Consider the following 15,874-nt stretch of genomic DNA (forward strand, 5'->3'; position numbering starts at 1 on the left):
GGAGATTATTAGTTATTCTCATCATGTCTGTAAAGCTAGAGACCAGGAAATCCTGAGATTGGGCATCAGCTACGAAAGGTTGGGGTTGAGGGTCGGTCATTAATATTTTATAGGCATGTGTTTTGTCCAGCTATTGTCTATATATGTTGTTTTGTTTTTCTTCATAGGGGGAGGGGTGGGTGCATGGTGGGCAAAATTCCCTGGGCCTGGCCTTCAAGGGCTGACCCGGGACCGGCAAGCTTCTTCCTGCCTGCTTAGGGTCTGTCCTCTCCTGCGTGCCACCCAGGACCCGGATGATTACATTAATACGATACTGCATTAATGTAATCATCCAGCTCCCGGCACAAAGGAGCACTGGAGCAGGAGAGGACTGAGTGAGGGAGCGGTGCAGCAGTGATTCAGAGACAGAAAGGTGTGGGGGAGGCCCAAGGGGGGGGGGCGCATGCACGTGGTGGTCCAATCCTGCCCGGGGTCCGGCTGTGTCTCTCGGTGGCTCTGGTGGGACGGTATTTCTATTTTGTTTAGAATTTTGGCACCGAAGGTCATAAGAGTACAGACCCTTGCAGGCTTATTTTCGATCTCCGGATCCCGGCCAAATCGGTATTATCGAAAGCCGATTTTGGCCGGCTTCAACTGCTGTTTCATCGCAGTGCCGGCCAGCCTTCAAGGGGGCATGTTGGTAGGGTAGCGAGGGCGGGAAGGGGGGGTGAGTACGAGATGGCCGGCTTCGCCTTATAATGGAAAAAAAGAGGCCGGCTCGCACGAGCATTTCACTGGCCGGACTTGGTCCATTTATTTTTAGGACCAAGTTTGGAAAAAGTGCCTCAACTGACCAGATGACCACCGGAGGGAATTGGGAATCACCTCCCCTTACTCCCCCAGTGGTCACCAACCCCCTCCCACCCCAAAAAAAAAACCAACAACTTTTTTTGCCAGCCTGTATGCCAGCCTGAAATGTCATACCCAGCTCCTTGACAGCAGTATGCAGGTCCCTGGAGCAGCTTTTAGTGGGTGCAGTGCACTTCAGGCAGGTGGACCCAGGCCTACCCCCCCCCCCCCCCCACCTGTTCCACTAGTGGTGGTTAATGTAGAGCCCTCCAAAACCCCCCAAAACCCACTGTACCTACATGTAGGTGCCTCCCTTTACCCCTTAGGGCTATGGTAATGGTGTAGAGTTGTGGCGAGTGGATTTTGGGGGGGGATTTGGGGGGGCTCAGCACACAAGGTAAGGGTGCTATGCACCTGGAAGCATTTTTTTTTTAATTTTTTTAAGTGCCCCCTAGGGTGCCCGGTTGGTGTCCTGGCATGTGAGGGGGCCAGTGCACTACAAATGCTGGCCCCTCCCACGGCCAAATGCCTTGCATTTCGCCGAGTTTGAGATGGCCGGGCCCGGTTTCCATTATGGCTGAAAAACAAAGCCGGCCATCTCATATAAACCCGGCGAGCGATTTGGCCGGCGCCAAGCGTATTTCGAAAATACGCTTGGCTCCGCCTGCTTACGGCACCAGCCCTGAAAATGGCCGGCCATCGATTTGGCTGGTGCCATTCGATTATGCCTCTCCATGTGGCAAGTTTGGTAACATTTTGTGAATTGGGTTAGACGATGGGGAGGGGAAGGGAAGGTAGGAGGTGGAGAAGGGAAGGTAGGGGAGTAATGTGGGAGAGAGTGGGTATTCTTGTTTGTCAGGTTGTACATGTTGATTATTTTGTTGATCTGTTTCATTTATTCAAAAAAGCTGTTACTTTTGTTTTGCTGCCTTTGTTCAATAAAATTGTTTAAACATAAAATACATGGTGAAATGGATGTTCACGCACCAGTTATATGAAGCAGGAGCATCCATTTTAGAATCATAAAAGTCTAAAATATCAGCAGGTTAGCATGAGCACATAAACATTTGTATTAGGGCTGCATTTCGATTAAAATTTGTAATTGTGATTAATCACACAATTAAAACTCTGGGAAGCAGTGACGTAGCCACAGGTGGGCCTGGGCCCATCCACTTAGAGCTAAGATCCACCCAACAGCAGCACATATTTAGTGCTAGCTAGTGGGGATCCCAAGCTTCGCCAGCTGAAGACCTCCCCCTGATGGTGCTGAAAACACTGCTTTCCACTTCAGCAATCTAAGCTTCCTAAGCTGCTGATACTGGCCTCATTGCATTGGGGGAGGGGGAGGGGGGAGGGGGGAGGAGAACACTTAGTGCCTACCCACTTCTTGACTAGGCCCACCCAAAATCTGCTGTTTGGCTACGCCCCTGCTGGGAAGCAGAGAAAACAATGATGGGAGGGCAGGAAGGAAGAGAGATGCAGTCACTGTGACTGCACCCCTCTGTTGCCGTCATCCCCACTCCCCAGACTGTGTGCTGCATGCCTCACCTGTGAATCACAGATCAGGTACGCAGCACACAGTCTCGGGGTGGGGGGGGGGGGGGGGAGGACAAGAAGGAAGAAGGGCGCAGTCACAGTGAAGAGGGAGGGGTCAATGCATCTCTTTTCCCTCCTGCCCTCATCCCCCCAGGTCACTGTAACTGCACCTCTCTTTCCTCCTGCCCTCCCCCCACCTCATCCCCAGACAGTATGCTGCCTGCCTGATCTGTGATTCACAGATGAGGCACGCAGGTAGGCAGTACACAGTCTTGGGGGGGGGGGGATGGCAGGAAGGGAGGTGCAGTCACAATGACTACATCTCTCTTCCCTTATGTCCACCCCTCCCAATCCCCAGACTGGGTCCTGCTTGTTTGATCTGTGATTCACAGATGAGGCATGCAGGCATGCACTATACAGTCTAGGGGGAAAGGAGGGGAAGATAGATGTAGTCACTCACAGCCTATGTGACTGCATCTCTCTTCCCGCCTGTCCTCCCCACCCACCCCCACTTCCCAGACGGCCTGCATGCCTGATCTGGCTTACAGATCATACATGCAGGCAGGAAACTGTGTGAGGAGGTTGATGAGACCCTGACATCACAAAAGGGGGAAGGGCGGCCTGGGAAGAAGACAGACCTCACGGGAAGGGGAGGAGAGCCCAGGATGAAGATGGACCTCATGGGAGAGAGGGGAGATCCAGGAGGAAAACGGACCTTGCAGGGGGAGACCTGGGAAGAAGACAGATCTGGTGGGGCAGGGGGACCCAGAAAGAAGCTAGACCTCGTGGGGGGGGGGGGGGGGTGGAGAAGGACCCAGGAAGAAACCTCACGGGGAAGGAAGAGGGCCCGAGAAGAAGAAAGTCCTCGCTTGAGGAGGAGGGGAAGCAGAGGGACTTACCGGCAGGTGGGTGGGCAGGAGCTGCATCTAGAGGCGGGCAGTAGTGGTAGAATGGAAGCCATTCTTGGGGAGCATGAGCTGATATATTCAGCATGCTTCCCAAAAACACTGCTCCTCATTGGCCCCTGGCTTGGGCAATGAGCCAATCAGGAGTAACGCTGACTGGAGAGGAAGAAGGAAGGGAAGAACAACATAATGGCGGCTGTGTGGGAAGGTAAGGCACCAGGCAAGATCAATTTTATTAACTGCAATTAATTTTTTTAATTGCAGTTAACGTGCAGCCTTAATTTATATGCTGGAAATTAAAAGTTTATATCAGACATTTTAGAAACATAAATGTTTAGTTTTCCTGAAGCTGTCAAAGATCCTGGCATCCCTTTTAAGTTTTTTTTTGGGGTGGGGGTGTGGAGGACAGGACATCAGCCACTGGGAAATTAAAGAAGTGAGCTCCCCTAATACTACCAGTTGAGCACTGCTTAATAAGAGCTGTTTTCTGAAACCTAGACGTCTGGGTAGCAGATGTAAATCTTGACATGAGACTTTTTTAGCACAGCTTAGTAAAAGGGCCTCTAAATTATTAATATTTGTTTTTAGAATTATGTATGGTTTAGCACCAGATTATATGCATTCATTATTCCATTCTTTGGCTGCAAAATAAATAAATAAATAAATCTGCGTCAACATAATCGTCTAATATTAAGTTTTCCCACCATTTCTCACATTGAAATTATACATTCTCTATTTCATACCAAGAAACTTTGGAATGGCATTCATTTTTGCTAGATGTTCGATTAGAAAGGTAAACTCAAAACTTTTCTTTTTTTATGATATTTCTGTTAATGCTCAGTACGTTGAAACCTTTTATTCTATGTAATTCCTAGTGTTGTACTAGTTTTTTTGCCCTTGTAAACCGTGCTGAACTAATTCACTGGGTTATGTTAACTGTTAACCCTAGCTATTAGTAGCTAGGGGGCCGTGATATGGGAAGACAAGGCCACACTGGAACACTATTATTTAAATCAATTATGGGTCCAATGTTATAAATATAAAGACTCTTTCATCTAAAGCCCAGTTTCCAAAATCAAAACCACACAGAACAAATGATTACTTTGCTCAAGTCATTTCATATTCTTGTTTGAAACAAATATATAATGGATAGTGGTCTCATTTTTACGCTTACTACAAATAAATACGTTCTATTGCTCTCAGTATGAAAATTGTTAGAACTAGTGTGCTGCTTAACATTATAGAAAATAAAAGAAGATAAGTCATGGCATTTTCAGTTTTATAAAATTAATGGCTTGTTGATTTTCAGAGTGGTCACCTGATAATTAATTATAAACCGTATCACATATTTAACATACTTTTTCTTTTGCTTTGTTTAAAAATCACTGTCTCGGATACTATGTCCAGGTGACAACTGAGCCCATGTTGACAGAAGGACTAAACCAAAATGTTCACAAAGTGCTGCTTTCAACATCACTCCTTTGGCCATCAGAAGCTGTCATAGTAGTAGCAGCCATTCTCATTTCTTCCCAAGGATCAAGCAGTTGCCTCTGCTATGTATCCATGCTTTGATGACCCTAAGTATGCAGTAAATTCCATGCCCTAACTTCAGCATGCGGTTCACTCCCTTTCTCCACCCAATTCCCCCCCCCCCCTGATTTTCTGTTCCTTACACAGGATGCAGTTAACATGTACATTAGTGTGCAGTGTCATACCACCATGATAAAACTTACCAGACACATGCGGTAAAAGCACAGGTTTATTTGTGCATTTACTTTTGCCCCCAACCCCCGCACTCTGGAATGCATTCCCAGAAGGTCTTGTGAAACCTACCTGTACTTCAGGAAGCAGGCAAGAGCGTGACTCTTCTTCCAAGCCTTTAATGAAAGAAGCAACTAACTAGCTAATCACATACACAAGGACTAACACCAGCTGCACATACTGTAGTAGGAGTTGCTTATTCACTCCTACTCTATCTGAATTCATTTTCCTGCACTTTTTCTAACTTCATATGAAATTTTCCCTTAGCCACCCTTATTTCTGACTCATGTTATTCTGTGTTATCTACCTATATGTTCACCTTTGCTTATACTTTCTGTTGTCAATTAAGATGTCTTAATGTGCAGTCTGTTGACACTGGAAATAGAATACAATGCCATAATATGTATTGTTATCGGAATATGTTTACTGCTATAATTTTCCATTGCCTATGCTCAGCTTATTCTTGCTATACACCAGCCTTGAGTGAATTTCTTCAAAAAGACAGTAAATAAATCTAAATAAATAAGTAAACTGCTTAATGCACTGTAGTAAAAGGGCCCCAGAGTATTTTTGTCTGATACCTCAAATTTATGCTATTTGTAGCTCTCTTCACTACATAAAACAATTTGTAAGATAAGATATCACCAAATTATATTATGCAACATAAAGACATGGATATTCATTATGGGATATACCTCAGGAAACTTTAACATGGTTGTTTTATGGAAAGTTTTTTTTTTTTTTAGAAAGGTTTACGATCCAAGATTTAATTTATTTTCTGGAAAAAAATTCTCCTAATTCAGTTCAGCTGACAGTATACATCAAAAATGTATTTTAAAAAAATGCATGTTTTACTTTGTTACTGGATGCCACATTCATACAAGGTTATACTACAGTTGTAAAGATTTCTTAATGTTCACCTTTAATTGTACTGTCTTCTCTAAGTGCTCATTCTTCCTTTCAGCTATTTTAAGCTTCCTTTGCTCCTCCGACTCTCTAAAAGTGCTCTTTGGGGACAAAGACCTCGAACGTTTCACAGGTAGCTCCTGGAGAATAAAACAAGGACATGGTTGAACAAGTTGAACATTGGATTATGAAAGACATGCAAAATTAAAGAACAAGTAATTGAGAATACTAATAATGAATTATAAAAAAAAATCCTGTATGGAATACCAAAGAAATAACAAGCAGAATTACCACAGTGCTCCCGCTAAAGGTTTCTCTGTGACTCGTTAATGAGAATATTCATTTACATTTACATTGTTTCTTTCAGAATAATGATGTCCCATTAGGGAAGACTAAAGGGTTATAGACTCTGAAATGCAAGAAACCTCATTAGGAAGGAGGGGATAGAGGCTGGTCTAATTGCTCTACAAGGGTCCAAGGTTACACTTGATAGGACAACCGGAAACAAGAGGGAAAGGTATTTTTTCCCTTTGAAATAGTTTAACACACTGTGAAGTTGAAGGAACAATATGCTTGAGGAATATAAATATAACAGACAGTACATCTTATACTATAATGACCATATGGTCATTAACTGTAATGTGGCTAACTAGAGACAAGAATATGTGTTTATATTATGTACAGCTTTGTAGAGCAATCTGGTAGGAGGAATATATGAAAAGAACACTATTAAACTGGGGAGTGCTCTTGTAAATATGCCATTTCCAACTTACTGTTTGTCCTTAAGAATTATGCAGCTCTTTTCAACTAAGCTTTCTAATTTTCCAAACAATTTCATGTTGAGAAAGATCATACAGGATGCCACAGTCAACCAGTGTATTCCAAGACCTGATATTTAAGAATTTTATTTGTGCTCAATAATTTTCTCAATCTCAATTTACTTCTAGAACCACACAAGAGCATTTATGCAAATATAAATACACCTTTAAAGAATGCTTTATGTTAATTGCATTTGATATTTATAAACATGAAATAATAAATTGTGATGCATAAATTTGTTTTAATAATTAACTGTCAAGGCAATAACCAAATAGTACATGCTAGACATGAGCACATACAGTAAGGAGGCTACACTGAAAACATCAGAGCAGCACAGACAAAGTTTCATGAATCACTCTAGAGAAGGAACATCTAAAACCCGGGGAAAACATTGGTGTCTAAATTTTTTAAAACCTCAAAATCATCAATGCAAGTCATGGCTTCCAAGGAAAACCCAAGCTCCTGCCCTTATGTCAACTACTTATCAAGTTTAATAGATTAAAGAACAAAGAGGTCATTTACTAACTGTGCACTACTCATTAATAAATGATCATCAAAATGTTTTGTTTCTGTAAACCCTAATCTTGAGATCAAGAAATCTTAACGACTAGGTTTAAGATTAAAATGCACTACAGCTTTACATGCAACTGAGGCCCAGATGCACAATGTTCCCCGTAAAGAATTGCTCTGTATTTCTACCTCGGTAAAAATTATGAATTTGGAAATACAGAGCGATTCCCAAAGCGAATCGCATGCAAATGAGCTGCTCACTGTTTTTGTGAATAGCTCATTTGCATGCGACAGGAGGGAAGCAAGTCGGTCAGCTGAGCATGCGCAGAACAGCCAGTGGCTACGCATGGCTGCTCTATACATGATCAGAGTGGCACTTGTATACGGCTTCAATACACACAAAGAAGCTGCGTGTATGAAAGCCGGTGTAGCTTCTTCTTTTTTTTTTCTATTTTGTGGGGTGTGCTCCCAGGGCTGGAGCAGCAGCTGACAGGCAGACCAGTGTTGGGGCTCCAGCATCTCCCCTGCCTCCCCGCTGCCTGGAAAAAGCAGCACCCGCCTCCAGGGGGAAAGGAACAGCCCTGTGCCATTTTCATGTGGAAAAGTTTTTTTTTACAATTTTGTTGAAGATGTTGTTACTAGTCACAGAAAGGTCTGCTGGATGAAAAAACATGCCGGAGCTCAAATATGCAGTGATCTCCCTGCTCTGGCATGTCTTGTTTCTCTCCTTCTCCTACTTACGACAATGAAGAACAGTCACACCGACAGCAACAGATCTCCCGTTAAATTGTCCATGGTAAAAGTAGGGGCTGCTTCTGTGCATCGCTCTGAAAAATTTTCAACGGTAAAAGTAGGGGCTGTTTCTGTGCCTAGCTTGGAAAATGGCTGTGCATCACTTTGCATGTACATTTGTATAGTAATTCACTCATTATAATAGCTTTGCATACAATTTTCATTAGCTGCTACCATGACAGGAAAAGAGCTCACAGAACCCTTTTGTGCATGTCTTGCTGAACTCCGTGCTCGCTAAACTGGCTAGAACTAGTGTAAAACCCACTTTGCTGCCTCGTTAGGTTTTGTGCATCTTGCCCTGAGACAGCACAGCTACATAAAGATTGTCTGGGTATAGCAGATACAATTTTATAAATGCAATTTGTGGACCTCTTGAGGGGGGGGGGGAGGTAGTGTGTGGGGGGTGTTGGGGTTTTTTTGAGTTATAAATTAAGATACTTAGATTATGGCAGAAATCCCTGATCCAAAGGTTTGAAAAAAAAAAAATAAGGTAAAAAAACAAAGATTAGGATTGTTGAGATGTCTCAAGCAAAATGTATTAACTACAAAACAGAAAAGTAATGCCTAGTTAACAGTTCATAATGTAACAACAGCAGCAGAATACATCATCCATTGAAATAATAAAAAAAATAACTAATTCATGTCTCATCAACAATTAGATTCCATGACAAAACTGTGATAACTTTTACAGGTAGTCAGTTTATTCAAAGCTGTGGGTAGATCAGCATAGGTATAGAATATAGTATCAATCATCTGAAGCCGTTCAGCCAGAGGGATTGAGGTAGATATTAAATAACATGGTAGACAGTATGGATCTCTGTGGCACCCTACAGTTCAGTGCCCAAGGTAATGATGTGCTGTTATTGAACAGAACTGTATACTGTCTGACAAATAGGATTTGAGTCATGTAAATAATGTGCCACTGATATCTGTTGCTGTCAGCCTCGTAATCATGGTATTATGATCCAGAGTTTTGAAGGTTGCTGAGTAATCAGGCAACATTAGTATCGAGACAGATGCTATGTCACGGTTTCTGTGCAGATCACTGAGAAGGGACCCAAGAACTATCTCATTTCCGTACCCAGGTCTGAAGTCAGAATGACAGGGGTCTAGCCAATTACATTAGCCAATCATTGAGTTGAATGCAGACTGTGTATTCTATAAGTTTTGCCAGGAAAGGAATGTTGGAGACTGGTCGGTAGTTTTCAAGCTTGTCCTGCTCAACGATGCTTTTTTTTCAGGACAGCTTCAGGAGCCCACATAGCTAAGTGGGTGAAGTTAGGACAGCTTTTGAGCTGTTCTAAATTCACCCACTTACCTATGTGGGTGCCAGAACTAAATATTGTCAGCACTGCATAACCACCAGCTTCTCAATACCATTCCCTAAAACCGCACCAGACCTGCCCACTTTTTTGTTGGGCGGTCTGGGGGAATGTTCAACAGCATTGTCTAAGTGCCATTAAATATCCCCCACTTACATAGTAACATAGTAACATAGTAGATGACGGCAGAAAAAGACCTGCATGGTCCATCCAGTCTGCCCAACAAGACAACTCATGTGTGCTACTTTTGTGTATACCCTACTTTGATTTGTACCTGTGCTCTTCAGGGCACAGACTGTATAAGTCTGCCCAGCACTAGCCCCGCCTCCCACCACCGGCTCTGGCACAGACCGTATAAGTCTGCCCAGCGCTATCCTTGCCTCCCAACCTCCAGTCCCACCTCCCACCACTGGCTCTGGCACAGACCGTATAAGTCTGCCCCGCACTATCCCCGCCTCCCAACCTCCAGCCCTGCCTCCCACTATCAGCTCTGCTATCCAATCTCGGTTAAGCCCCCACTTAGGCGGCAGTAAGTAATTTAACGGGGCAGAAGAGGCTCCTGCCCGCTTAAATCAATTTGAATCTTAGCCGGTTTGTGTTTATCTCATATATTTTTGAATTCCGTCACTGTTTTTGTCTCTGCCACCTTCCCTGGGAGGGCATTCCAGGAATCCACCACTCTCTCTGTGAAAAAATACTTCCTGATTAGTGTTACCATATGTCTGGTTTACCCGGACATGTTCTCTTTGCCAGCCTCAGGGTGTCCTATCCTCCCCTACCTTACCATCGTGCCCTAGTGGCCTCTACGGGGCAGGAAAGAGTCCCCTCTTACCTGCCCAGTGCAGCTGCAGACCTCTTGCTCCCAGCAAGGTGGAAGAGAGGTGCTGGACGCGGAGGGAAAGGGCAGTGGGAAGAGATGCCAGAACAACGAGAGCTGGGGAAGGGAAGGAAGAGGAGAGTAGCCTGGCACAACTGATAAGCACAGTTTGCCATGGCTTTTTGGCACATCCCCACCCCCAAAGCTCCGAACACTCTGTCATGTTTACTGGGTTGCGCCAACCCTGGCTTAAAGTTTTCAATCCTAAATGGAAAGGCAGCAATATTGATTGATTATTACAGGAAGAACAAAAGATAAGCTTTGAACTCAATACTAAAATTCCCATGGGTCTTAATAATGAAATTGGCTTTAATTTCTTTTTGTGATCTGTTTCCTATTAGATCAATTGCTCTTCTAGAAGATGGTACATATAAAAATGTACACAATCCCCACTAATGAGGATATATTTTGGGATTTCAAATTACTTGCATATATTTTTAAATGAGGTTATTATAATATCAATCACTGTCACTTTTTAAAGCCATTTTGGCTTTAATATGGCAAGTGAAGGTCTACATCACTGTTAATTGATACTGACAGGCACTCTAGGTAATAACTAGAGTTGCATTTTGATTACAATTTTTAATCATGATTAATTGTGCGATTGAAGGCTGGAACATAGCCAGTTCATTTGGAGGGCCACAGGGGTGGACTGGAGGGACCGCACATTTCCTCTCCCCTCCCCAGTATTAGGTATCATACCACTGCTGGTGGGGATGCCAAAGCCCCGCCAGTCAAAGAAATCCAATGCCAAACCCTTTCCTCTTCGTACTGCTTCAGGAGCGACAAAGCTGCCAATGCCGGCACTTCCCGAGTGTGCTTAGTTCATGCACAAATTGAGCATGTTTGGGAAGTGCAAGAATTCTGGAGTCAAACTGATGACTTCCTTGCTCCTAAGGCAGTATGAAGAGGAAAGGGGCGAGCTAGGCAGCAGATTTCTTCGGCTGGCAGGACTTCGGCTACCCACCAGCTATTGAACAGGTATTGCAGCTTTGGAGATGGCCCGAGCCCAAAGTAGGGGGACCAGGTCCCCAAGCCCCCTCCCCCCATTGCTATGCCATTGATTAAAGGCCCAATATCTTCTTTTCTCTGGCCCACAGGTCCAACTCTCTCTCTCTCTCCCTTTCTCCCCTCTATCCCCCAGGCCCATTATCTCTCTCTCTCTTCCCTCTTGCAGGAAGGCTAGAATGCGAGAGACAGATGCTGAGAAGGGAAAAATCACTCTTTCTAAGCACCAGGCTTCAAATAACCTCCAGATGTAAGCATATGCTGAAGAAATAGAATGCTTCCTTGCTTTAGGTAAGGTAGTAATGACATCTTCCGAATATCCCCTCTATCTCTGCCGCAACCTCTCAATAGCCAAGCTGTAAGAGCAGAGGGGGAGAGATCCTCCATGAGAATGGGTCCCTCAGACATAAGATCATGATGGGGAGGAAGATGGAGCGGACTGTTGACCAGGAGGTGGGCCAGATCCGTGGGCCAGAGCCTAAGGGGCCAGTCGGGAGCAATGCGTATCACCAGCCTTGGAGGAAGAAGGATCTTCTGGAGAATTTTCCCTATCATTGACCATGGCACAGAAAAATGTAAAGCAGTTCCCTTGTCAGCCTGTCTTGAAGACGAGCATCTAGACCATTTGAGCCTAACTCTCTTCTTCTGCTGAAAAAGCGAGGGATCTTGGCGTTTTGCTTGTTCGCCATGAAATCCAAGTTCAGAGTGCCCCATTTCTGAGTGATCAGGTGAAATACTGTTGATAACTTCCACTCCCCCAAATCTAGGAAGTTTCTGCTGAGAAAATCCGCCTGAACATTCAAGCTGTCAGCAATGTGCGCCGCCGAAAGCATGGGGACCTGACTTTCTGCTCACTGAATCAGAAGGTAAGCCTTCAATGCTACAGAAGCACTCCGAGTTCCCCTTTGCCTGTTGATATAAACCACCATCCTCACACTGTCCGATAGCACTCACACCGGGAGACCCCTAAGAAGATGCTGGAAGACCTTCAGAGCTAACCGGACTGCTCTCAGTTCCAGATGATTGATTGGGCAGAGGGCCTCCACATTGAACTAGAGACCCTGAGCAGTGAGCTCCCCAAGTGGTAAGACTGGCATCCGTCATGACCACTATCCACTGAAGGATTGCCAAAGGGATGCCTATGCAGACATTGCAGTTGTGCAGCCACCAACCCATGCTACTTCTATCCTGCGACATCCAGGGGAGATGAAGGGTGTAGTCCTGAGAAATAGGGGACCAGCGAGACACAAAGGAGTGCTAAAGAGGACGCATGTGAGCCTTGACCCATGGAATGACATCCAGAGATGCAGCCATGGAACCCAGTACCTGAACAAATTCCCAGACCCAAGGACTCAACAGACAGAGTAAAGAACAAATTTGACCCTGCAGCTTGAGTCTCCGCTGGTCAGGAAGGAACACATTGCCCTGAAGAGTGTCAAAGTGAACTCCCAAGTAGTCCAGGCATTGAGAGGAGCTGAGCTGGCTCTTTGAAAAGCTGACCACCCAATCCAGGGACTGCAGCAAGCCGATCAGGTGAAAGGTGGCTATCAAACTCTCCTGAATCTAAGTAAGGATGAACTTGATTGCCCTGCTTCCAAAGGAACATCGGCATATCACCGTGACTGTGCAAAAAGGTTCTGGGGGCTGTAGCTATGCCAAACGGCACTGCCCTGAACTTAAAGTGCTACCCTAGAATCATGAATCTCAAGAACTGCTGATGAGGTGGCCAGATTGAAATATGAAAGTAGGCCTGTTTGAGATCCAGAGACATGAGAAATTCACCGGACGTATGGCAGCCATCACCGAATGCAAGGTTTCCACGTGAAAATGACCCAAAGGAATTTTTTCACCTTTTTGAGGTCAAGAACCAGGCGAAAAGGAGCCTCCCTTCTTCTTTACCACAAAATAAATGCAGTAGTAACCCATCCCACTTTCCTGAGAAGGGACAGGTATGATAGCCCCTAAGGCATGTAGAATGCAAAGGGTGTCAAGAACTACTCCATTCTTGCATGAGGCTCTGCATGGGAATTCCAAGAAAAAAATCGATGACTGGATAGAAAAAGTCTAACTTTAACTGTCTCTGATAATATCCAGGACCCAGTGATCCAATGTTATTCTAGCCCACTCTTTGTAATAGTTAGACAGCTGATTCCCTATCAGTTGTAGTGAAGAGTGGACTGGGACCCCATCATTGTGAATTATGGGACGAAGGAGCTGATCATAAGGATTGATAAGAGCTCCATCTATCACCATGAAAGGATGACTTAGACTGATCCTTGAGCCTCTGGAAGGTCTGAGAACAGCCAAGCCTGTAGCACTTTGCATTCCTTTAGACTGGATTGTACCTAGAAAGACCAGAATGAAGATTTAGGCTTGTCCTCAGGAAGACGCTACATCTTGGAATCCCCCAAATCTTTAACCAGCTTTTCCAAATCCTCTCCAAACAGCAGTTTACCCAACATGGGAAGTTTAGTCAAGCACTGTTTAGAGACAGCATCCGCACACCAGTGCTGAAGCCACTACAAGCATCTGGTAATTACTGACAAGGCTATCTGACAATTTTCTGAAAACCAGCAGGCAACATTTTTTTCTTATGTTTTTTTTTCTTTGTTTAATATTAATTTGTGTTCCAGTAGCCATGCTGATACCAGGTCAAGACACCGTTGGAGGGGGCAACAGAAGATGAATAAGTGGTGGTAGGATAAAGAAGAAATATGTCGTCGGCATAGAAATATGTAGAAATACCAGTGGATTGAATTAATACTGCTAAAGGGCTTAAGAAAAGATTATATAACAGAGGAGAAAGGATTGAACCTTGGAGTATGCCACACAATAGAGTCTGTGTAGTAAAACTTGATGATTGTGTTATGACTTGAAAAGAGCGATTTGAGAAAAAAGAAGCAAACCAAGAGTAAACAGTACTGGAAATCCCCAAAGATGATAAATGTGTGAATAATAGAGAGTGATCAATGAGGTCGAAGGCAGCCAAAAGATCTAGTGAGACTGCCAAAACTGTTTTATGTTGGTCATAGTATGAATGGAGTTCGCTAAAAAGGGCAGTAACAACTGTTTCTGTACTAAAATAGGGACGGAAACTAGACTGTTGGGGATTTAATGCACAGATGTTATTGGCAAAGGAGCAAAATTGATGGAATACAGCTTTTACTAAGATTTTTGACATAAAACAAATTGGAAACGGGATGATAGTGGTTAGCAATTGCAGGATCAAGTGTGGCTTTTTTAAGACATGGTCAAACAGCAACCATTTTCCAAGGGTCAGGGAAATGTCCACTAGTGAGGCTAAGATTAACAATAGATAGTAATACAGGAAGCAGACCAAGTTCAGGAGTTTTGAGCCAGGACAGGGTAGGTGGTCTACAGAGCTATAGGCCAGAATCATATTTGACATTAACTTCCTTAAAGAGACCAGGGATTGAACTTGGAAAGTGGACCAAGTAGCAGCACTAGCTAAGGATGGAGATTTGTTGGAAAAGGGAGTATCAATAGTAATACCAGCAGGTTGGATTGGGAATGGACTAGAGAATTGATTCTGCAACAAAAACTTTAGAGAGCGAGTCTGCTGAGGGAGCATTACGGAGGGCTTGCTTTTTATTGGAACTGGATAATTGCTGATAGATCAAGTACAGCTCCTTAGATGGATTTGTCGCGTTCGTTAATCTTTTGGTAACAAAATCCTTTTTTTTCCTTTTTTTTAATTTATATTTTAAATCAAATTAAACAAATTGTTACATTTGAACAGGCAATGCAGACAAAAACAGTATTTTTATGAGAGACATTATTTCCTCCCATAGAAGGCAAAATTATCAAAGAAAAAACATTTTACTCTTCTTTAGACCACAACATAAGGGGGGGGGGGGGGTCTACCAAATAAAGAAGACTAAAGTTTATAAGCAATTAAACAGTGGTAATATTCATGGCATGCAACCTATCTTATGTTAATTCCTAATTTTCTTCAAATGGGTCAACGGTTAGCCAATTTCTTCATATTTATAAATACTTTTAACTTTTCTGGTTGGTGGAAAATATATTTTAAGCCCAGATACTTTACAACACATTTACAGGGGTAATTAAGGTAAAAGGAGGCCCCTATAGATGTAACTTCTGTTCTCAATACTAAAAACAGCTTCCTCCTTTCTTGAGTTTGCTTAGTTATATCAGGGTATATCCATACTCTTTTACCCCTAAACAATGTCTGCATTTTTTTGAAGTATAACCGTAACACAGCATCTAAATCTTGCTGAAAAATGAAAGACGCAATTACAGTTGATCTGTCAGAATTTACATTTAAAGGTGTCTCTAATATCTCGGTAATATTCAAAGATTCATCTTGATTTTCCTTTGGAATACCTTGTAGAGTAGTTACAGGTGATTTCTTTGAGGGAATATAATATACTTTATTCAATGGTGGAATAGATTCCGGGGAAAAGTTTAATACTTCCTGCAAATATAGCTTAAAGGCATCCAAAGGGTTAATTCCCATTTCTTTTGGGAAATTCAAGAGTCTCAAATTAAGTCTCCGATTGAAATTTTCTACTTGTTCTAGTCTACGTTGTGTAGACAAATTGTCTTTTACCAGTGATACGGAGACT

General features: G+C 43.5%; 1 protein-coding gene across 2 annotated transcripts in view; it reads right to left on the bottom strand.

The window, feature by feature from the left end:
* CNTLN (centlein) overlaps positions 1–15,874 on the bottom strand; it is a 535,970-nt gene that overhangs the window by 312,510 nt on the left and 207,586 nt on the right. For both annotated transcript variants that reach the window (XM_030194226.1, XM_030194227.1), the window contains one exon: positions 5,951–6,076. In XM_030194226.1, the coding sequence (XP_030050086.1) occupies positions 5,951–6,076 (126 nt within the window). The remainder of the gene's footprint in view (positions 1–5,950; positions 6,077–15,874) is intronic.

The sequence above is a fragment of the Microcaecilia unicolor genome, chromosome 2 (genome assembly GCF_901765095.1).
Source record: "Microcaecilia unicolor chromosome 2, aMicUni1.1, whole genome shotgun sequence".
Taxonomy (NCBI): Eukaryota; Metazoa; Chordata; class Amphibia; order Gymnophiona; family Siphonopidae; genus Microcaecilia; species Microcaecilia unicolor.